We start from the raw sequence: 24723 nt of genomic DNA, 5'->3' as shown, positions 1-24723 counted from the left end.
ATTAAGATAATTCTTTTACAACGACTAATCATGTCATTGTAAATTATATGCTTTACCAACGATTTAATTTGTGTCGTTTTAAAATAATTATCATTTCACAACGACAAATAATTCCGTTGCTAAAAAAGAAGGAAAATTTTAAAATTTCACATTGAAAATAAGTGAAATGAGAATGATGCATTCTCACTATAAAAAAACTCATGTTTCACTATAAAAATAATCTTTACTTTTGTTGTAATATCAATGAAAAAGTACAAAAACATTAAATTTAATAATAACATATTTTAAATTATAAGTATAAATAAAAAAAAAATTATATAATTAGATAATATATTAAAAATTATAATGTTTTGACAACGAATTTTATCGTTACTAATATCTTTTAATAACTAATATTATAGATTTTGTAAAACATATAACAACGAACATTATTAAAAAAAGTCGTCATATACGTCAACACGCACAATCATGTTTATTGTTGTTAAAAAATTTTAACAACCATATTTAAAGTTTTCATAACAACAACTGATGTTTCCAAAAATCATTCACGTGTAACTTCATCTTAACCAACTCAAATTTTTGTTATATATCTATTTATATTATATTTATATATAACTAAAAAAACACATATTTACTCCCGCAACTTACTCCCGTATTCTAAAATAATTATTTTTTATAATAATTATTTTTTTAAATAAAGTTTTTTCATAAATAATTTTTTTAATTAATTCATTTTTAGCGACCGATAATTCCACAAAGTTTCTTAATAATAATTGTTTAACAAAGTTTTCAATTTTTATGAATAATTTAGAATTATAAAGTGTTCTTAATAACATTATTCTCTAAACATCTTAATTCCATTCCCTTTTTCCCTTTATGGGTGAATATAAATCATTTTAAATGTCGTAATTAATTTTTATACGTTTTCTAAAGTTTTTTTTGTTTTTGTTTTTGTTTTTTGTTTTTTGGACATATGTTTCGTTTGTTATTTTTTTATATACTTTTTAACAATAATATTATAATAATGTCATCAGTTTAATTACGTGTTATAATGTGATTGGCTCAGTTCACGGATGATGTGGTGGACTAAGTCTATGTAATAATTTCTCGAACTAGTAACTATCCCTACAATAAAGGCTAAATAGATTTTATTATAGAAATTGATTAAACTTTTTTAGACAAAGCAAAGTAAAAATAGATACTTATCCGTTTTTATTTAGTTGTTCATTTAGCAAAAATTGTACATATTAAGAAAGTGGATTTTTTGTTTTAAATTATACTAGTAAATACTAATATAACCCTACTATGTAATAAATGTTTTGTTAATTGAGTTACCGAGTTATCTATTAGGGAGAGAGAGATTTGGAAGATGATAGCTAACTATTATTTTGAAATGTTAAATGGATAATTAATTATAGACAAATTTATTTGGCTAAATGGATAACTAAATAAAAACGGAAGGAGTAGTAATTTATTTAAACGAGACATGAGTTGGCAATTATGAAATTAACTGCCAGAGCTTATTAAAGGGACACTAATTGTGGCTTGAGGTTATCAAGCAAACAATTCATAAAGTTAACATGAATTCACAAATCCTCTCATTTCCATTGCCGATCTGGTTTTTCTTTTTTCTCTTACTGTTATGGGCAATATGGAAGAAAGCCATGAATGGCAAACTTCTAAACCTACCCCCTGGCCCACGAAAACTTCCCATAATCGGAAATATACACCAGTTAATTGGTGGTCTTCCCCATCATAAACTTAGAGACTTGGCAAGAAAATATGGATCTATTATGCACTTACAAATTGGAGAAGTTCCAACAGTTATCATTTCTTCCCCAGAAAGTGCAAAACAAGTGCTGAAAACACATGATATCCTCTTTGCTCAAAGGCCCTTCCTCTTGGTTGCAGACATCATATTTTATAAGGCCTCGGATATTGGTTTTGCTCCCTATGGGGACTACTTTAGACAGCTGAAGAAGATTTGTATGATAGAGCTCTTTAGTTCAAAACGTGTCCGCTCTTTCCGTCCAATTAGGGAAGAAGAGGTATCAAATTTCATTGGATCAATTTCGTCAAGTGCAGGATCACCTGTCAACCTTACCAAAATGTTCCATTCATTATCTTCTGCTATTACCGTAAGAGCAGCTTTTGGCGACAAATGCCCGCTGGACCAAGAAGAATTCATAGCAGTTTCTCAGGAAGTTGTAAAGATGTTTTCAGGCCTTAGTATCGCCGACTTGTTTCCCTCTTCCAAATTGCTGCCTGTGATTACCGGTATTCGGTATAGACTCAACAAACTGCATAAAAAAGTTGATCTTGTGCTTGAGAAGATAATCAATGCACATAGACTCTCCATATCAGCCAAAACAAATACGGATGAGGATTTAGTCCATGTTCTCTTAAATCTTCAACAGCATGGGAATCTTGAATTTTCCTTAACAACTGACAGTATTAAAGGGGTTATACTGGTTAGTGTTACATAAATATGTATTATTTGTGTGTGTATGTCTTTAATTAAAAAAATGTTGATTCTATTTATATTTTTTCTGTTTTCTACAGGACATTTTCATGGCAGGGGCTGACACATCGGCTACAGTTCTAGAATGGGCAATGTCAGAATTGATAAAAAATCCAAATTTGATGCAGAAAGCGCAAGCAGAGGTTAGACAAGTTGTTAACGGCAAAAGAAATGTGGATGAAACAATTACTGATGAATTAAAGTATTTGAAGTTAGTTATTAAAGAAACATTAAGGTTACACCCTCCTGGTCCAATCCTAGCTCCTAGAAAAGTTTGTGAGCAGTGCCAAATCGATGGATATGATATTCTAGCCGAGACCAGAGTGATTGTGAACGTATGGGCGCTCGGAAGGGATCCTAATTATTGGTTTGAGGCTGAAAAGTTTTTACCAGAGAGATTTATTGACAGTCCAATTGACAACAAGGGAGCCAATTTTGAATATTTGCCATTTGGTTCTGGAAGGAGGATGTGTCCCGGTGCTTTGTTTGGTCTCGCGACTGTGGAGCTTGCACTAGCACAGTTACTGTACCATTTTGAATGGGAGCTCCCCAACGGTAAGAAGAAACAAGATCTAGACATGGCTGAAAAATTTGACGGAGTAGCTGGACGAAAAACTGATTTATACGTAATTCCTATCCCACGCCATCAGCTTCCTCCGGAATAGTAGATCCGTGCTTTCCGAAAGACATAAGTTCTAGTTTGATATCATCCAAAGAAACTGTTCTAAATAATTTGTGATGATAGAGGGCTTATGTGCAACGATGAAATTGAGAATTTGAATTTTCTTTTTTTTCTTTTTTCTGTTGTAATAAAACAAAAGGTCTTATTTTCTATTGGTACATGCTTAAGCAAATTGATTATGATTAGGAGTTCTGCTCTCTGAAAGACATAAGTCGCATGATAAAAGTCGGCAGCTTGTGAGATTTGATGCAAACTTTTCGCCAATCCCATTGAAAAATTAACGGATTTCTTCAATACTACAGCAACAATAGAGGATTCGCGAGGGAGTATTTAAATTATGAACAGGCCAATTGAATGTTTATTGTTAGATTTTTTATTTTTATGATATCTTTTGATTATATGTGCAACTCTGTATCAACCAAGCAAACCATAAATACCCGAGAGCAAACGCTAGCTCCACCGAGCAAATCCGCAAACACCCAAAAGCAAACACTCCACCGAGCAATTCATATCTCCAAATCAAATAATAAATCATATCACATCCCTGAGCCTATATCAATATATGTGCTCACACAGTCCTATTGATGCCCAATAGTAACACATTTTAATGATTCTATAACGATAAATAAAATATAGTTCACAAACAATTTATATAAAACATTTATAATTTAAAATAATATGTGAGTTACTTAATATTCAATGGTAATAGCATAAACTCACGGATTTGAAGAGTCGATTCCACTACCACAACTCTAACCCCAAGATGCCATAATCTGATGGATCTACCAAACCACGTATTAAAACATAATTTAACTAACTTGCCAAGAATGAAATCCTAAATTTAGAACAGATTGCTCGAGACTTGGATAACAAATCCTAACAACTCAATATGAGACAATCAAACATATATTATCACCAAACATCATACATTAATCACAAAGTATAACATTGTCACGCCAAATCTCGGGCCAAGACCAGCGTCTGAGAATATAAGTGGTAGCTCCGAAATCTGTAACCCGGTTTCCTAATACTTTTGCAGCATAATAACATTCATTGAAATCATTTATAGCAAACCGGAAAATATACATAAAACTAGGGCACATATCGTCTGTCTCAAAACTCCTAAGTCGCCCTATAGCGTAAGATACTGTGATTTTCAATTGTTTTAACAAGACGGCTTTTCTTTATAAGATTTGTAATAGGAGTTTTTCCTACTCAGGTTTTGATTTATTTAGAAATCTTTAGTGTATTCTATTTCGAACTTGTGATTTTGTGTTTGTCCCGTTACCCATTGTCTAAACTTTTAATTAGTGTGCCATTTTAAACGTGTCACTTATTGTATGAAAGTTTTGAGTAGCGGTTTTGCTCTTATAGCTTTTATATATACAAATTTATTCATAAAAAAAAAACTTTTTATAGCACGAATTAAATTGTCTGTGTTATTTGATTATTAACCAAGATTTAAGTTGTTCTATGTTAATTAAAAAGACAAATTTTACCTTGAAGAAGAAAGTCAAATGTATTTGCAAATTCAAATTACAAACAGAAAACATTAAGTACAGTTTAAAACTATAAACAATTAAAGTAAAGTATATACTACATATATTTTGTATTTGCAAATTATTATTAAATTTCAAACATATATATTTATTCAATTCTTTATTTAAATTTTATCTAATAATTAATAGTTTCATTTTTCTATTTTTCCAGTGAATCATTTTAAAATATTATAAAAAATAAAATTCATAACATGCAGTTTAATCAAATAATTTATTAAATTTTTAATTATCCAACTCGAGACGCGAACAAAATCGTATTCAAAATGATAAATTTGACAATAAAATGAAATTGTAAACTTTTTAACAAAGCAAAAAATAAGTTTTTAATGATCTTTCAAATGATTTTGAAAACGACTAAATTGAAAGTTACATTGAAAAACATTGTTTAATAGTAAATATTGAAAAATAAATTTTCATAATACGAATAAGTGATTATTCAATAATTTCAGAATATAAAATTTTGTTGAGGATAATTATATATTTTTTAATAATTTTGACATTATTGAATTAAAAAATTATATAATTATATAATTTAAAAAATAGAAGCTTAAACTCATAACGCAACATTTGTTTTCTTGTTCTTGTTTTTCACAAATATAATACAATGAACAACATGTGAAGAATAAATAACGAAAGCCGTTTAGGTGGAAGAAAAAACAAAGGAACATAGTCAGTTATTTTGGATAGATCGGAAAATAATTCACCTTCTCCTTGTGAAAGAAATGGCTGATAATAATTCTTCTCCTGCCAAGAGAACAGGATCGGTAGCAAACTGTGTCCGAGAACCACCAGCAAGAAATGGTGTCGGTGTCGGGGACATTAGTTGTCTTCCATTAATAGATGTACCAGTCATTGATTTGTATCTTCTTGCACCTCCATCTTCCTGCACACAAGAACTTGAAAAACTCCGATCTGCTCTCAGCTCATTTGGCTGTTTTCTGGTATGGTTGCACATGATTCTGTTGGTTGAATTAAGTCTCTATCACTATACATATGATAAGGAAAGAAAGCAAAATAAAGAAGAAAAGAAAAATAAGGAAGAAAAGCCAATTGCAGAAACAAAATATTCCACAGAGACTAAGGAAACAAATATCATTGCAGAAAATCAAGATATTTTTCCAAGATATCATTCCCAACTTAAGCCTGCAATCAAGGAGTTAATTTAGTTTACAGCTTCTACATTTCCTTTGTAATACATCTCTTCCTGTATATATATATACGTCTGCTTGTCTTGTAAAAAAACAAAGAACAGAGAATACAATTCAGTTTATAAGAGTTTTCATGGTATCAGAGCATTGAAACTCAAAGCATAACAACTCTCTATTCTTTCATTCTCTTGTTCATCAATCATGGAAGAACCCAAGCTTACAATACAATCATTCCATCAATGTGCCAGTTTAATTTCAATCAAACTCGGCTCAAATAACTATCTCATGTGGCGATCACAAATCCTTCATCTGGCTCGTAGTCTCGGCGTGCTTCATCATTTGGAAAAGAGTGATAGCAAACCCGAACATTTGCTAAAAGACGGGATTGTGAATCCAGCCTATACTTTGTGGTTAACAAATGATGGTCTTATTATTTCATGGTTGCTTGGCACAATAAAAGAAGAAGCTCAACCATCTATTTCAGAAGATGCTACTGCATATGATGTGTGGAGTTCATTAGAAGAACAATTGCTGCCAATCACAATTGAAAAAGAAGGCCTTTTGAAAAATATGTTGATGACCATTAAAAAGGGATCAAGATCCTTAGATGATTACACAAAAGAATTCAAATCAATCTGCGACAACCTAGCAGCTATAAAGAAACCAGTGGATGATCTTGACAAAGTGTTTCAATTCGCTCGTGGACTTTGAGCAAAATATGAAAGCTTTCGTCTAGCCATGGTAACTAAACCTCCTTATCCAAAATTTAACCAATTTTTACTTGCTCTTCAGGGATATGAACAGACCCTAGCTTCTCAAAGGGAAGAAGAGAGAAGTTATGTTGAATATAACCAAGCACTCTTTAGCCAACGTGGACGAGGACGCGGACGTGGACGTCGCGGGAACTTCAATTCAAGAGGTAGAGGATTCACTCCGGCTGGACGATACAACAACGCTGATTCTAATAATTTTAGAAAAGAAGGAAGAAAAGAAGCTATACAACAAGGAAAAAGTGATAGCCCAACATGTCAAATTTGTGGTAAGATGAATCATGTTGCTCTTGATTGTTGGTATAGGTTTGACTATTCCTATCAATCAGAAGAACTACCACAAGCTTTAGCAGCTCTCACTTTAAACACCAATGATCCTTCACTCTACATGGACTCAGGAGCTACAGCTCATATGACCAACAATGCAGGTATTTTATCCTACACTAAACCTTATAAAGGAAATGATGTTATTTATGTTGGAAATGGAAACAAACTTGATATTACACATACTGGTAATGCATATGTTGGAGAATTAAATTTAAAAGATGTTCTTGTTGTTCCAAAATTGAAAAAGAATCTCATTTCAGTGAGTAAAATCACTAGTGATAACTCTTGCACTGTTAAATTTACACCATCTGATTTTATCATTAAGGATCAAAACAGGAGAACCATAGGGAAGGGGCATAGACAAGGACAACTCTATGCTTTGGATTCTAGTTTTCAAGAAGCTTTATCATCAATAAAAGGGGACGACTCATTCACTTTGTGGCACCAACGACTTGGACATCCAAGTGCAAAGATTTTATCTTTGCTAAAAGGAAAGAAAATCATTGATGTTACTAATTGGCAAACTAAGTCTTCTATTTGTGTTAGTTGTCAATCTGGAAAGAGTTGTAAATTACCCTTCAATTTGAATAAAGATATCTCTAGCAATCCTTTACAAAAGGTGCATTGTGATCTCTGGGAACCAGCCCCTACTGTCTCTAATCAAGGTTTTCGATTTTATGTCATTTTTATAGATGATTTCTCAAGATTTTCTTGGTTATACCCTTTAAAGAAAAAGTCAGATTTTTTCATTTGCTTCCAAAAATTTCAAAAATTAGTAGAAAATCAATTTGACAGAAAAATAAAAATATTCCAATGTGATGGAGGTGGAGAATTTAACTCTTTTGATTTTCTTAGTCATATCAGTAATTGTGGTATTCAACTTCAAGTCTCTTGTCCCGGAACACCCGAGCAAAACGGAGTGGCCGAGAGAAAGCATCGGCACATCGTTGAAACAGGTTTGACTATGTTATTTCATGCTAACTTGCCTTTATTTATGTGGATTGAAGCTTTTCTTGCAGCTGTTTATTTAATCAACAGAATGCCAACTTCAGTTTTACACAATCATTCTCCATATTTTACGCTATATCACAAAGAACCAAGCTACAAAAGTTTGCGGGTGTTTGGATGCTTATGCTTTCCGTCTCTAAGACACCAAGGAGGTAATAAATTTACTAAGAAAACTTACCCGTGTGTTTTTATTGGATACAGTCCGATTCACAAAGGTTATAGATGCTATGAACCTCAAACAAAAAGAGTGTATATATCAAGACACGTTGTTTTTGATGAAGGTAAATTTCTCTATAAACCCTCTCATCAAGAACCCGTACCTGCATCAATAGAATTTACTGAATTTCCATCATTCGATGAATGGTTTAAGGCCACACCTGAAACTGAACGCACAGAGGTAAACACAAACACCCACTTATCAGCACAACCATCTATCGTGACTACTAGCAATTGTTGTGATGAATACAATGTTCATGATAGATGTTATGATGATAATAATATTGATATAGTTGATGATAATGTAGTTTTGCCTAATGTTCATTTGGATGAAAATTTAGTTGCAGCTGTACCAGCAGGTACACAAAATCTGACTTTGATTGATGACTTGCCTGAGCAAATTGTTAATCCTGATATCGACCATAATGAGAGTGAAAATTACACTCGTCCTCAGCGCCATAGACAGCCTCCAAAACATTTGGAAGATTATGAATGTTATTTATCTCAAGTCCAGTTACCTGTTGAACCACGAAATTATCATGTAGCTCTAAAAGATCCTCAATGGGTTATGGCCATGAAAGAGGAACTACAAGCTTTACATTCAAACCAAACATGGTCATTAGTTCCTCGACCTCCAAACACAAATGTTGTTGGGTCGAAATGGATTTATCGCATAAAGCAACGAGAGGATGGATCTGTTGAGCGTTTTAAGGCTCGTCTTGTTGCCCGTGGGTTTACTCAAGTTTCAGGTATTGATTTCGATGAGACTTATAGCCCAGTTATTCGCCATACAACCATTCGACTTGTGATAGCTCTTTCGACTTCTCTCAATTGGAACATGAGGCAACTTGATGTGAAAAACGCTTTTCTACATGGAAATTTAAAGGAGGTTGTTTATATAGAGCAACCCCCTGGTTTTGTAGATCCACAAAAGTCTGATCACGTATGCCTTCTTCACAAGTCACTCTATGGACTAAAGCAGGCTCCTCGAGCTTGGTTTGATCGCTTATCTCGATTTCTTCTCCATCTTGGTTTTTATTGCAGTAAGGCAGATTCATCTTTATTTATTTATCGTCAAAATTCAGTTACAATATTACTTCTCATTTATGTAGATGATATATTGTTGACTGGAAATAATGACTCGTTTGTTTCTAACTTAATCTACAAATTAAGTGCAGAATTTGCCATAAAGGATCTTGGACGTTTAACTTTCTTTTTAGGTGTGGAAATTAAATACTTCGATGGAGGAATTATTCTGTCTCAAGGCAAATACACCAAGGATCTTCTTCACCGTACAAGGATGGCAGATTGTACTCCTAATGCTACTCCGATGATTCTTAAAGAGAACGGCAATATCTTGAAACAAAATGGAGTAGATACAACATATTATCGAAGTATTGTTGGCGCCCTTCAATATCTTACTTTTACTCGACCAGATATTCAGCATGATGTCAATAAAGTTTGCCAATTTTTTAACTCTCCCACCGAAATTCATCTACAAGCTGTTAAGCGAATTCTTCGCTACCTCCAAGGTACACAAAACTATGGTTTGCGATTTATTTCTAACAGTCCACTCTCTTTGTATGCCTTTTCAGATGCCGATTGGGCAGGATGTCCCTTAACTAGACGAAGCACAACTGGTTTTTGTGCCTTTCTTGGTGCAAACTGCATCTCTTGGTGTTCAAAGAAACAACCTACAGTTGCTCGATCAAGTTCAGAAGCGGAATATAGATCTATGGCTTCTACTACAGCTGAACTAACTTGGCTCACATTCTTATTGCGTGATATTGGCATCCCATTACTTTCCGCCCCACAATTATTTTGCGACAATCTAAGCGCTCTTCATATGTCAGTTAATCCTCTTTTCCATGCAAGAACAAAACACATCGAGATAGATTATCATTTCGTTCGAGAAAAAGTAGCCATGGGTCATCTTATAACTAGATTTGTGCCGTCTTCTCATCAAATTGCCGATATTCTCACCAAGCCTCTACCAAAGACACCTTTTATTTTCCTCCGCAACAAGATGGGACTCCACTTACCCTCCGTCTCCACCTTGAAGGGGGCTGATAAGGAAAGAAAGCAAAATAAAGAAGAAAAGAAAAATAAGGAAGAAAAGCCAATTGCAGAAACAAAATATTCCACAGAGACTAAGGAAACAAATATCATTGCAGAAAATCAAGATATTTTTCCAAGATATCATTCCCAACTTAAGCCTGCAATCAAGGAGTTAATTTAGTTTACAGCTTCTACATTTCCTTTGTAATACATCTCTTCCTGTATATATATATACGTCTGCTTGTCTTGTAAAAAAAACAAAGAACAGAGAATACAATTCAGTTTATAAGAGTTTTCAACATATAGTATATGATTGACTTCGATAATCTTTCTTATTTCAGTCGATAAATCACGGAATGACAAGTTCATTCTTGGACCAAGTGCGTTCAGTCATCAAGCAATTCTTCGCACTTCCAACGGAAGAGAAGCAGAAATATGCGGTGGGTGTTGACAGCAAAGATGGTTATGATAAACTTGACACTCTTATTTCAGAAGATCAACTAGTTCTTGACTGGATTGAACGATTAGTTCTTGAACCAAGCGTTGAAGACCAACGACCCATCAATATCTGGCCTCAAAACCCTGCAAATTTTAGGTGAGCCAAAGTGGGATATTAGACTTAGGAGGTTACTGATCTATGCCAAAGTTTTAAAATAGGTATTGAACTTTTTTTGTTACAAAATGGGTATTGAACTATACGAAATGTTACAAAATGGGTACTCTCAGCCACTTTTTGCTGACGTGACTTCTTCCTTCATCCAATCAGTGGAGAACATGTGGCTGAGCGTACCCATTTTGTAACGTTTTATATAGTTCAGTATCCATTTTGTAACAAAAAATAGTTCAGTACCCATTTTAAAACTTTCATATAGTTCAGTACCCTTATAAGTTTAATACCCGCCAAAGTGATTAGTAGCAATTTCAGACTGCTTTTTGAAATTATATCTGAAAAAGCGCTCACAGAATCTGAGGATACCCAAACTATTGTTTTTCTGCATTTTTGTGACTAAACTTTAATTTATTTCAATTTGCTTATCTAAGTTTAATTTAATTTCAACGAGAGGTTTTGCGATTAAAAGTACGTGTGGTAGCCTGCATAAGTTAACGTAAAAACTACCCTCCAAAATGAAATTATACACACCTAACAAGTTTTCAAAAAAAAGAACTAGTAAGATTTGATTGTCGTCTGAAAATTTCTGCCTACCATGTGTGCATTTATTTCGGAAAACCCTCATTAGAAATAAAATTAAAGTTCAGTAAGTAAAATAAAACAAATTAAAATTGAATCACCAAAATACAAAAAAAAAACAATAGTTTAGATATTCTCGGAATCAATTACCCTGAATCTGCAGAGCGATAACTTCTGAGTACACCACAAAGCTGCAGAAGGTAACTGAGGTAGTCTTCAAGGCTATGGCAAGGTCGTTGAACTTGGAAGAACACTGCTTTTTGGATAAGTATGGAGATCAACCAAGAATTCGCGCAAGATTCAACTATTATCCTCCATGTTCGAGGAATAATTTAGTTGTTGGCCTGAAACCACATACAGATCCAACTGCCATCACTGTTGTTCTTCAAGACAGAGAAGTAGAAGGCCTTCAATTCCTGAAAAATGACCAATGGTTTAGAGTTCCTATTATTCCTGAAGCTCTTCTCATTAATATTGGTGATCAAGTAGAGGTAATTTACTTCCTTATGCTCCGTTTGTTTCGATAAAATATTTTCCAAGTTATTAGATGAGGCTCCAAACAATAATATTATCTTGGGTTAAAAAATATTTTGCGATTACCGAACTATAGAATGTTTATAATTCGGTAACCAATGTTTCATTTGTTGCATTTTGCTAACCCAACTTATTTTCGTTTCAAATTATGGATATTACTCATTCATTGCTGGCGAAATTTTGCTTAGGTGGCAATGGATAATTATTTGCTAATCCAATTTTGCCACATAACTTATATGTATTGGTCACTTAAACATTGTTAGGAAAATTACTTGATTGACCTTATCACTTATGATCAAATTCTAGCTTAAGGTTTCGTTTTTTTGTTCTGATTGTGTTGGATGCACACAGATAATGAGCAATGGATTATTCAAGACCTTGGTGCACAGGGTGGTGAAAGATCCAGAAAGGGAGAGGATTTCTGTAGCTGTAAACTTTTTTCCTGATCCGGATAAAGATCTCGAACCTGTAGATGGATTAGTTAACGAGACAAGGCCGATACGCTACAAGAAGGTGGAAAATTATCTAGATACTTTCGTACATTATTTGCAGCAGAAGAAGAGTCTGATAGAAGCACTGAAAATATGAATTAATTCGGTACTAAGAACTGCAAGCCTCTGTTAAATGCCACTGGCTCTTCTTGTTATGGTTTTTTTTTTTTTATGTTTTCTGCTCCAAGTGTGTAACAAGGTTTATTTGGAGAATGAAATAAACAAAACTCAATGCAAATAAATGGCTAAAATTAAAACATCCTTGGTTCCACTTTACTACCCCTAGTGGACAAGATCTTGATAAACTTCATTCAGCTGTTTTATGGTTTGTAAATGATCTTAACTGTAATACTCTCAACGGTACGATCGCATGTATGACTTACGATCGCGGGCTTATTTCTGTCTACAATCATAAACTGCTCATAGCTTGGATCATAGGACTATCTGCAACCTTTTGAACATTTGAACTTTGACTAGCCTACGATCATGGAGAGATCCTATGAAACTCTCGTGCTTGCTTGTAGGTCTAATCGTAAAACCATCTGACATTTTTTGCAATTTAGGATTCACTATACGATTGTAAAATCAGCCGACGACTGTGGGCTTGTCTACACTCGTAATCTCGCAGAATTTTCTTCTTTTATTTTTAAAATTGTTATAAATTTTATGCTTTGATAATTATGTATTAGTTTAAGACATAAATAGAATGCTGGAATTTAAAAAATTAATTTTATAATTATATTATAAATAGTAAGAGATAAACTTTAGAACATTTAAAATAGAATTAGTGGATAACTAAAGCCACATTTCCTAATAAGAAATGACACATTCTCTCTTCACATTCTCTTAAAAAGAAGAAATTAGACATAAGTTTTGCCATTTTAATCTCTTTTTCTCAGCATAATTTATAGAATTAAATGGAAAAAAGAATCATGATGCAGAACAGGGTTTGTGAATGTGTAATTACCGTCTCAAAAGCATATTCACAGTAATAAATTACCATTGAATTGTATTAAATTAAAATTAAAAAAATGGCATTATTTCCTATCATAATCACACCTCAAGCATATGCATTTCTATGACAGTAATTTCACTTTTAACTTTTTACGACCATTTTTTAACTTTATTTACTTCAGCAGAAGCAGTGGCCCCACTCCCAGCATTTTGTTTGTGTTCAATGAAAGCTTCATCATGCCCTCCATTATCATCCTCTACTACCCAATCTTCTACATCATCTAACTCCATTGACCGTTGATAATATCGGACGGCCACATACAGTATGAACACTGTAATAATGGTGCATTAGCAATGTAGCCAACAAAAAGCCAAATAATGATAACCAGATTTTGAAAATGACGTATGTGTCCTCACCTGCCCATACGCGAGCAACCATTGAAGAGAGGTTCCAAACGAGGGTAAAAATGGCCAAGGCAACTGCTTTCTTGTGTGCGCATGACTCCCATGCATCTCTGAACCTTCTAATCCAGAATTTTGCTTCAAGTATAAACCCATTTTAATTTGGTAGCTTACAAATTAAAATACAATAAAAAAATTGAACTTTTAAAAGAAAAACATTCATTTAATTATTTTCTCAAACAAAAATAATAATTATCTAGATTAAATTTAAAATAACGAATCAATTTAATTTAAAAAGTTAGAATGTTTTGGGTGATGTGACTTTATTTTATAAATAAAATATAAAATTGAATATATCATAAAATATGATTTAAATTCTTGAAGGGTATAAATTTGATTTATTTTTTTTTTGAAATTTATCAATTCTAACAAGGAATTTACTATTTAATCCATCTATTTTAACCCACCTTATCAACCGCCTTACCTGACATATTTTTCTTTGCTCAATTTTTATTCAAAAGTATATGTTTCAATTTCTCTCTTTAAATTGATCCACTCGTTTGTTGCCACGTCGGGTGGTACAATAAAATGGATTAAAATAGCATTACTCTTTTAACAAAGAAAAACACGGTAGGAGGGAATTTTTTTCAACATTCCAATTAAAAAGAAATTAAGAGAATTGATATTGTGAAATGGGTCCTACAAATGATAAGAGTTCATTAGATCCTTATGGTTGGCGAGATTAGCATCCAAGATTAAAGTTGATTTTAAAACATCATTATTATCATCATCATCATCTTTAGAGTGAGCAAACGATGAACCGGCCGAGTTAATCAAATCTTAATTAACTAAATTATTTTATTTTTTCAATATAAATCGATAGCTATCTATTTTAAATTGAAATTAATTTAATTAAAATTTTAAAAAATAAAACTAAATCGAGCGAATTTTTTGACTAATTCAATTAAACTAATAAAATATACTCCCTCCGTCCCAATAGAGTTGTCCACTTTGAGAATTTTTTTTGTCCCAAAACTCTTGTCCACTTTCAAAAAGTAACTAACTTTACACTTAATTTTCCTACATTACCCCTATTTAAAATCCACTAATAAAAGTAAATTGTAAGTGGACCCTACATTAAATAGGGGTATGACAAGAAAAGTAAGGAAAATTTTACAAAAACTATAAACATAATTGCTTTTCTTAAACTATGTGATAAAGGCAAAGTGGACAACTCTATTGGGACGGAGGGAGTAAAACATTAGTTTAATCAAATTGTTAAATTTTGTAATTGTAACTGAACCAAAAAAAATAAACTAAGCGAACTAAACAAACCGAATTAACTAGAATTTTTAGTGAAACTTAATCAATTTAACGATTTAACTGGTCAATTTATTTTTAACCGATTGAATGATCATCTCTTAAATCTTAATATCATCATGATCATGTTAGTGATTGACTTTGGATTTTAGCAACATATCATGTTCTCTACCCACACTAGGACATTTAACGATTTAACTGGTCAATTTATTTTTAACCGATTGAATGATCATCTCTTAAATCTTAATATCATCATGATCATGTTAGTGATTGACTTTGGATTTTAGCAACATATCATGTTCTCTACCCACACTAGGACCCAACAGATCTACCCTTCGTGGCCAACGGTCAGAAAGGAAACGTAAGAGAATCGGTCTCAACAGCAAGACCTGCTTTCCACTACATTGTCTAAGAAGAAAGCTTTTAGTGGGCCCATTATACGATTATGGTGTGGGTCCACATTCATATGGGCCAGGTGGGCTATCAGTGAAAATGAATGTGCATAGTTATCTGTGTGTCTAACGGTATACTATAATTACTCAATCAAAACACACATGTACACAAAAAGGATAAAAACACGGAAGTTGAGAGAATTGTATTTTTACCATACGCTGTTAACTGCGTTGAGTACGATGAGCAGACTTTTGGTACAGTAAATACCCCAAAAAAACCTGTGAATTTGTCATAAACTTTCAGTTAAACAATGTACAGTTTCCTTGTGCTAATTTTTCATTTTTGCTTTGTGGACAAAAAAAACATTTTTAAAATTCTTTATCAAAGCAGAAAGCAATTCTCCATCACGTTATCCGTAAAACGAGTCGAATCACTTTAAAATAAGTGTTTATTACATGCAACGGTTGTGCCACGTCATTTTTACAGCAAGCCAATAATCATTTGCGATAGGGAATCTTTATTTATTGCTTATTTTTTTATCATTAAACATTTGCACATGGCTAACGCCTCATTGGTTTGTTGCACGAATGACATGGCTCAACCGTTGCGTTGTATAATTATTCCTAATTATTTTCAAAAAAAAAAACTACTAATTATTTTCAAATCGATACACCAAGTGAAAATCCGGTGAAAACCGCTGAATTGTCAACCGGATAGCGACATGTCAGAACGAATAGGATAATGACACATCAGCAATTTGCACCGGATTTTTACCAATAAATAAAATGACAAGAAAACCTACACATTTATATAATGTAATTAAAGAATGAATGGAGCTTCCTATGAAAGAACAAGACAGAGCTACATACCCAATTTAGCCATCTTCCAAATGGTAATGGAGGCGCCACACCTTGCAAGAACAAACAGCAGTACTGCCATCTGCCCATTCTCATCAATCTTTTTTGTATCTTTCTTTCTACTTTAAAGTTAACAACAAAATCCAAAATCAAAGACAAATTACCTTCATTGTAGTTGCAGGATCGCCAGAAAAAAGAGCTCTGATTTTCCACAAACACTCATTCAAATAAGGTAAAACCAGTTTTATCAACCAAACTGCCTCTTCTTCCCCCACCACATACCTTCTATCTTCTATATCTATTACTCCCCTGTTTCATAAAACCCTCCACCAAATTAACCTAATTTTTTACGCATGCCAACTTTTCAGACTTTTAAATTTGGGATAATTGATTTTGATGATCAAATTTTAATATACTTCATTTTTTGATTACTAATAATTTTATTTCAACTAGAGATTTTCCTGCCAAAATATATATTTGGTAGGTAAATTTTGCTAATTTTACCTTAAAAATTTACCATGTATGTATAATTTAACTTAAAAACTAACTTTCAAAATAAAATAATACGTGACAAGTTTTTAAAGTAAAATTAACAAAATCCGCCTACAAATATATATTTTTTTCGGAAAAATCTTATTTGAAATAAAATTAAAATATATAAATTAAATTGAAACATATGAAAATTTGGCCATCAAAATGCTTATAAACTATAGTTTGGATACCCTCTAAATTTGAACTTTCCATTTTCATTTCAAGAAATACTTGTCAAAATTTTAGAGCTCTATATTTTAAATCTATGCTTGTGAAATTATATAATTGAAACTAACATAACAACATAATCTATATGTATGAGTTGGTTATTATTAATCTAAAAATGATAATTACCTGTGTATAAGTGATCTGTACAAGAAAATGAGAGCAAGATAAACAAGACCCACATAGGACATTACTGATATAAAGCTGTAAAATCAAGAAATTATCAAACAAGATGTCAGCTTTTTGGCCTGTGTTTTATAGGCAGAGGAATAATATGGTAAAGTGATTTAAGGAGAAAAAGATGTATTGAATTCAGTGAATTTCTGACCTGACATTTAAATCCTTTGTATAGGAAGATGAGATTATGGTAAATGTGCCAATTCCAAAAACAAATGCAGATCTCGAAATGTCTCTCCACATTACTAAATCCACTGCAAAACCAAGAAAATTGAGCAAACAAATGGAAATCAAAGTAAAGAAAGATTTGAACTTTTTTCAAGAAATGTAAAACCTCACCTATATTTTGCAGTTTGTTATGTCTTTCAGGGTAATTCTGGTATTCATTATTTCTAACAGGAGCTGCAAACAAGAATTTATGGCAATGAACAAAACTAAAACAAAATCCAACAATACAAATTTGAGAAAATGAGCAATAAATTTGGAGAAAATGAATGCTCACTTGGAGTGGGTTTTGAAAGATTTTGATAAATAGCTGCTCTTCTGAGCACTGGAGGGGGCTGTTTATTAACTGTTATAGAAGGAGATGGTGGTGCTGCTCTATTCCTGAACTGGTGAACTTTATTTCTGATATCTTCATTCACTACCACTTTCTTAGGCTTCTGTTCTTGCGGTGGTGGTAGTGGTGGTGGTGATGGTGATGGTGGTGATGGTTTTGTTTCCACTTTCATTCTAGGCTTCTCTTCTTGTACATTGAGGATCTCCATTATGTCATCCACACTTTTCTTCTCAATCTCAACTTCAATTTCCATTTCTTCACCAATCTTATCATCTCCTTCTTCTTCTTCATCATCTCCTTCAAATTCATCATCATCATCATCTTTATAAGTTTCAGTGCTAGAAATCACTTTTTCTTGACAAACACTAAACTCTTTACAAGATTCTTCAGATCCATTTTCCTCGATCTCAGGTGAGTTTTTCTCAATTATTCCACTACCACCACAATCATCACTCCTCTCTTTAATCTCTTTCTTTTCACTACTAACAGAATCTGACTTGACTTTCCTCAATTGGGTATCAACAATTTCCTTTACATCAGATCTTCCATTTCTCATCTGAACTGGGCTCTTCCCAAGAATTAATCTTTTATCAATCCCATCAACTGAAACACTCAACCCTGTACTTCCATCAGATCTTCCTCTTCTGGCTGAAAAATTCAAGCTTTTCTTGGATACTCCACCGTCAACAGAAACACTCAATTCTCTACACTGTTCCTCACAATTCTTGACTGCCAATGACGATGAATCAGTTTTCCCTTTAGCAATCTGAATTGGGCCATCAGATTTCCATGTCTTTCTTTTACCAGAAGGACCAACCGGGCTTCTCTTCACCAATTTTCTTGAGCTTGGACTTGAACAATCACCACCATTATTATTATTATTATCTTCTTCATTGTTGTTTGTTTCTCCATTGAAGACTTTGATTCCACCCTTAACTTCATCGTGTTTCATTCTGCTTTCCCAAACAGAACCTGCAATTACACTTGTTTTAACTCCACCCCTTCTCCTGCCGACATCCATATTTGTATTCTCTGAGGCAATTGATCGAGCACTTGAGTGTGGTAATGATGGAGAAGGAGTCTTGAAGTTGAAGAAATGAGGGGGTTGGTGATGTGAGAGGTAAGCAGTGAGTTGGAGAAAGAACAGAGAAGATTGTGTTGCAAGAGAAGAGTGACTGTTTCTTTCTTTTGCTTTTTCAATCTAAATCTTGGTTGGTTTGCTTCTGTCTCTTTATATTATTGCACAAGTGCTTCATAAACCCTTTTACATTATTTTTGTCCATTAGAGGACAAATCAATATTTTCTTTTTTAAAAAGAAAACTTGATTTGTTTTTTGAGAATACTTAATTCGAAAACAAATTACAAAAATACTGGCACCAAAAAATTAAAACTAAACTAAAATTAAAATAATTTTAGTAAAAACTTATAATATTAAAAATAAATTGAATGTAAATTAATTAAAATTTTATACTTTGGATCAAATTTAATTAGTTTATTTTTATTAAACTTTTAGTTAGTTTATATTCAGTTTATTTTTGATTTTATTTTTTATATACATTCTCTTTAAAAAAAATTTCAATAAAAAAATAGTTAGTTTACTTCCAGTTTATATTCAATAAAGCCTCAGTTAGTTTAATTTGGGGTTATTTTCGATGAAAATAGATCAAATTTAAGCACTAAAAATACACCAAAAACACATTAAAAGAAAAACACTAACATTAGAGGTGGCCACGGTTCATGACCCGGCGGTTCCGGTTCGGAACCGCCGGGTCACGGTTCAAGAAAAAGTGGAACCGGCCCGGAACCGATTAAGAGACGGTTCCATGACGGTTCCGGTTCAGGTTCCGGTTTAGGACGGTTTAGAAAAACAATTAAAATTTAATTATTAAAAAATGTAATTTAACAATAAAATAACTCGCGGAGATAGAATTATAAGAAAATAAAGATTGTTTTTGAAAAAAATTAAAATATTAACCAAAAATTTAACTAAAACAAATATAACATATATTTTATTATAAAAATAAATATATTATAGTATGATAAAGTTATAATATGTATTTTAAATATATAATATTTATTTTTTATTAACGGGTTCGACTCTTGAACCGCCGGTTCCGATCCGGAACCGCCGGTTCACGGTTCAACAAATCTGGAACCGGCCCGGAACCGCCCTGTGTACAGTTACGGGCCGGTTTTACTTCGGTTCCATTTCACTAAAAAAAATCCAATAATCACCCAAAATATACTTAAGATATACCTAAAACACTAAAACAACAGCAAGAAAACATCAAAATAAATTAAGATACCCATTTTTTTCATAATTCTTATTCAACCCTTCCAAGTCTAAAAGAAGAAGCCATAAAGTTGTTACATACTCATAAAATCCATAAAAATCATCATAGCAACGGCAACATCAACACGCTTGCAAAAATGCAAATTGAAATCGTCAGAAATACATAAAATTATTATTTTTATTATTAACGACAACATCTCAGCTTTTCTCACCGTTCACAAAAATTAATGGATATATTTACTTATTCTCCTGATAAGCCGAGTTATATCGTCCAACACAGTGTCGTCTTGAAAAAAAAAAAAGGATGTGCAAAGATGTGTAGTGAAGGGCATAAAGGTGGTGGTGCAAAATGTGCAAAAATTTACATTATTTTGTAAATAATTTTTGTAAAAAAAACGCTATTATTTCCTCTTTATTTTTAATAAACTAAAATTGTAATTTAAAAAAATAAATTCGGTGATTCATTATCATTAACTGCATTGTATAGTAATAATAGTAATTTTACTATATTTCAGAATTTGTAAAATTATTTAATGGAAATTTAAATTTTTTAAAATTCCGCTATTTGATAAAAGTATTTTTTTTAATACATTCTATTATTAATAATGTTTTACATGTCTTTATTGATTGTTAGTAAGCATTATAGAGTTATATTATTTATTAATTTAGTATATAGGATAATTCACCATTTATTTTCTTTTTCGAAATATAATTTATAGGGAATTTTTGTTTAAATCTGCTTTATCCTGAAATATTTTTGTATGGGTGGTGATTCTAATAATTTATTTGTAAACCTTTTTATAAAAATTCCGTTGTATGTAAGTAATTTAGTCTAATCCATTTGATAGTGATTTAATAGTAATTAGTGTATAAAATAATAAATGTATTTCAAAGAATTTAATAATTATCGAAGTCGCCTTTTATTTTAAAGAAGTAAATTAACCTTGGTGGATGATTAAAAGATAATTGAAAGGTAAAAGAAGAATGTGGTGGGGTTAAATGATTAGGATGTTAAGAATAAACATTTCTTTTTCCTTTTCTTTTTATTTATTTTATTTGACATTTTGACTGAACTTTCTTTTTTCTTTTCTTCTTTTGGGAAGGTATTTTATTCCCTCACATGCATGTGATGATGTTTCTTACGAGGCTTAACTCATTTTTACTTTTTGTTTAATTAGTATTTTGATATATTTTGCTTTTTTAGTTTGTATTTATATATTTTATTTTTTATTTATTTGATTTCTGTATAATCAAATTTTGCAATAATTTTTATCTTTTCTACCGTTATGATGATTAGAACTCAAAAACTATTGATTTTTGGTGGAGCTCTCTTACGACTTGATGTTTTATACTCATTTGATATTCAAATATATTTACATTCTTCACTAACATTTATCTTTGTACGATTCACATAATGGTTTTTTTTTGTGATAATAAACTTAGAGAAAATTAAATCCACTTCACTAACCAATTAAATGAATTATAGGACCATTCAATTATTAATTCAACAGTATAATGGCCCAAATTGTTTCAAAATAATTTCTCCATTTTCGGCACTTATCAAAAAATTATTTTTATTAATTATAAATTAGTTGTAGCTAAGTTTGTCCAGTTAAACTAATTAATATTAATTTTATTCACTTGTCATGCAATAATTGATTTTACATTACAATCAAATTCACACGATTAAATAAAAAATACAAATAGAAAAAAATTAATAAAAGTCAAATCAGTAAAATCAAACTAAATTGATTCAATATACTGAACTTGATCGTAACTGGAAATAAAAAAAATCAAACCAGACCATAATTAACCAAACTATAAAAATCAGTTAGAATTGATAAATTTGATAGACATTTGGAATTATTTTCATTTTTTTATGCACTAATATAAATTTTAAATTGGCTACATTTGTCTGTATAGGATTAGCATTCCTATTATCTTGTGATTCTAATGAATAACTGTAATCTTTTTGGTGCGGTTTTACATATTTAGTATTACCTTTTTTTTTAATGAAACATTAAGTTAATTTATGGTAACGTTGTTGCTTTCATGTGAAGGTAACAAACTTTGAAACTAATAATCTACATTGCATCACCTAATTGACCACCACATCCGATGTGATTTTGTTTTATTTCACGATGAGATATGCTACAACTCCAACTTAATATTCTATGCAAATGTTGTCAAATGTCTGCTTCTGAATCATAACGCATGTATTTAACTGTGAAAATCGATTAATTTTTATAATTTTTTTTATTTATTTACTTTTAAACTACAAAACATACGTACATGGTCTAATTATATTTTTTAAGCGGTTCAATAGGTAATAAACTGGTTGATTTAATGGTCATGACTCATGGCTGTATAAATCAGGAGTGTATCACCTCAAGTTTAAAATTCTCTCCATTTCTCTCAAATTTATTTAAATGTTTGACATCTAAATAAAATGATAAAAATTAAATATTATTTTATTTAGATATCAAAAATTCAAATGGATTTAAAAGAAATGGAAAAAAATTTAATTTGAGAGCAGCCATTCCGGCTACCGATTCAATTTTATTTTTGCTAAAAAGTTGGATGGAGAGCAGGGGTGGAGTCAGGACATTGCCCAAGGGGGGCAGTGCCCCCAGCCAACATTTTACAGAAGACTTCTTCATAATACAGTTTCAAATTTAAATTTTTGTATAAATGACCCCGCCTTAAATTTTTACCTCAAAGAACCCCTTCTGACCTTTTTTTTTATGAAAATAGTGGCCATTAAATTTTAATTTCTTTTATAATTAGCCCCTCTAATTTCTAATCTGGCTCCGCCTCTTATGGAGAGTGTCTTGGAAATTCTCACATTTAAAAATTGAAAAACTACACTTTAAAATGGTTTAATATATAGTTTAACTTCTAAACTATATCACATTGTCCTATTAGATTTCTAAATATTTTTTGTTTTCTATTAAATATTAATTTTTGATTTTATTCTATTTAACTTCTCAAATTATTCGCGAATGACACGCGCATTTACATGAAACAAATTATGATTTTATTCTATTTGACCCCTAAATTATATTATTTTGACCTAAAATACCCTTTAACTAAAAAAAATCTGGTGTTGAAAATTGCAAAAAATTAAAATTGATGATATTGTAACATCAATACCAGTTGTTGATTATTTAGTACCAATCGTAGTGACTGGTTCTAACTGGATTGGTATGCACAACGAATCGAAACTATATAATTGGTATTTAATTATGAATTTGATCAACAAATAACGATATAGAAAAAATAAATATATTTTGCATTTTATAGCTTAAACCATTTTTTGTCAAGTATTTGCATACATAGCAGTCATTTTAGATACATATATTGGTATATTAAATCCCAACATTTTAAAAATATTACAAATAAAATCCTAATCTTTCGCATTTTTCCACTATTATATTATAGCCTAAAAAGGATGACAAGATGACCATAATTCAACTTAGGCTACAAAACACAAATATTAAAAAGGTTAAAATTTGTTTCGTAATGTTTAAAACATTAGGCTGAAATTGTAAAAAATGTGAAACGTTGAAATTTATTGTGCCAATACCTTAATAATATATCAGACTTGAATGCAAATTAGTTTAAATGTGATTTTTTTAAAAATAATGTGTTTTAGGAATTCATTTAAAATATTTCATGCACCATATACAAAAATAGAAAGAACATATTACCTAATTCACAAATTCTGAAAATGATGTATGATTTTGAATTAAATTATGTCGCACAGTTTATTGATATTAAATGTAGTTGAGAAGAAATAAAAAAAATCTAAAAGCTGGGTAGACCTCATGACTTGTGAGTTTTAACCAAATGATTTGGCAGGTGAAATTGGTTTACCATGTTAATTGGCTTTTATAATCTGTATGACTAATATAACTATGGTTGTATCTAAATTGACACTTTCTTTCTTTTCCTCAACAGGTAAGTTAACTTTTTTTTTTTGAAAATAGATAAGTTAATTTAAAACTCAAATTTCTCAAAAAAGAAAAAGAAATTAAAACTCAAAAAGAAAAAGTTAATTTTCTTTCCATATTGAGTCCAAAAGTAATTGCATATAAAATTCTAGTTTTAAGCGTTTTAGTATAAAAAATTAATTTTTTATTTTTTACATTTTCTAACACTAAAGTCTTTTTTTGAACAATGTCATTTTTACCATTTTGAATGACTAAAATGACATATAAAACATTTAAGCTATAAAATGTCAATGATTGAGATTTTTTTATGTAAAGTATTAAGTAATGTGTTTAAATTGCAAAATACGATAAAAATTGCAATTTTATATACAAATAATTTTTATAATTTATTTAGATATAAAATAAATTTGACTCGTCTTAATTTTTGATTTAAACCAGTAAATTTCATGATGTTATAGAGCATACACAAAGGTAAAAATACTCTCAATTATCAAATGTATGGCTGTCCTTAATTGTGTATATATAGCGACAACTTAAAGGTCCTTCCAAATTGCA

General features: G+C 31.3%; 3 protein-coding genes across 4 annotated transcripts; 2 read left to right on the top strand and 1 right to left on the bottom strand.

The window, feature by feature from the left end:
* The first annotated feature begins 1528 nt into the window (after positions 1-1528).
* Positions 1529-3382, top strand: LOC126680626 (desmethyl-deoxy-podophyllotoxin synthase-like). Its single transcript, XM_050375780.2, has 2 exons — positions 1529-2471; positions 2563-3382. Exons 1-2 carry the CDS (start codon positions 1581-1583, stop codon positions 3184-3186), a joined length of 1515 nt encoding a protein of 504 aa, XP_050231737.1. The 5' UTR covers positions 1529-1580; the 3' UTR covers positions 3187-3382.
* Positions 3383-5327: 1945 nt separating this feature from the next.
* Positions 5328-12837, top strand: LOC126676955 (2-oxoglutarate-dependent dioxygenase 11-like). Its single transcript, XM_050371338.2, has 4 exons — positions 5328-5703; positions 10631-10884; positions 11642-11969; positions 12364-12837. Exons 1-4 carry the CDS (start codon positions 5485-5487, stop codon positions 12598-12600), a joined length of 1038 nt encoding a protein of 345 aa, XP_050227295.1. The 5' UTR covers positions 5328-5484; the 3' UTR covers positions 12601-12837.
* Positions 12838-13485: 648 nt separating this feature from the next.
* LOC126658266 (reticulon-like protein B21) lies at positions 13486-19243 on the bottom strand. 2 transcript variants are annotated; one of them, XM_050352643.2, is made up of 9 exons: positions 17865-19236; positions 17702-17764; positions 17514-17616; positions 17315-17389; positions 16594-16738; positions 16442-16511; positions 15785-15850; positions 13875-13997; positions 13486-13789 (listed from the first exon to the last, which is right to left on the bottom strand). In XM_050352643.2, exons 1-9 carry the CDS (start codon positions 18940-18942, stop codon positions 13608-13610), a joined length of 1905 nt encoding a protein of 634 aa, XP_050208600.1. In that variant the 5' UTR covers positions 18943-19236; the 3' UTR covers positions 13486-13607. The 2 variants fall into 2 exon arrangements, with proteins under 2 accessions (XP_050208600.1, XP_050208601.1); XM_050352644.2 differs by lacking the exon at positions 13486-13789 and having other exon boundaries at positions 13880-13997; positions 16442-16504; positions 17865-19243.
* Positions 19244-24723: the final 5480 nt, after the last annotated feature.

This window comes from Mercurialis annua, linkage group LG1-X (genome assembly GCF_937616625.2).
Source record: "Mercurialis annua linkage group LG1-X, ddMerAnnu1.2, whole genome shotgun sequence".
Lineage (NCBI taxonomy): Eukaryota > Viridiplantae > Streptophyta > Magnoliopsida > Malpighiales > Euphorbiaceae > Mercurialis > Mercurialis annua.
Note: the sequence above shows the minus strand (reverse complement) of the source record. Positions and strands in the feature narration are given on the sequence as shown.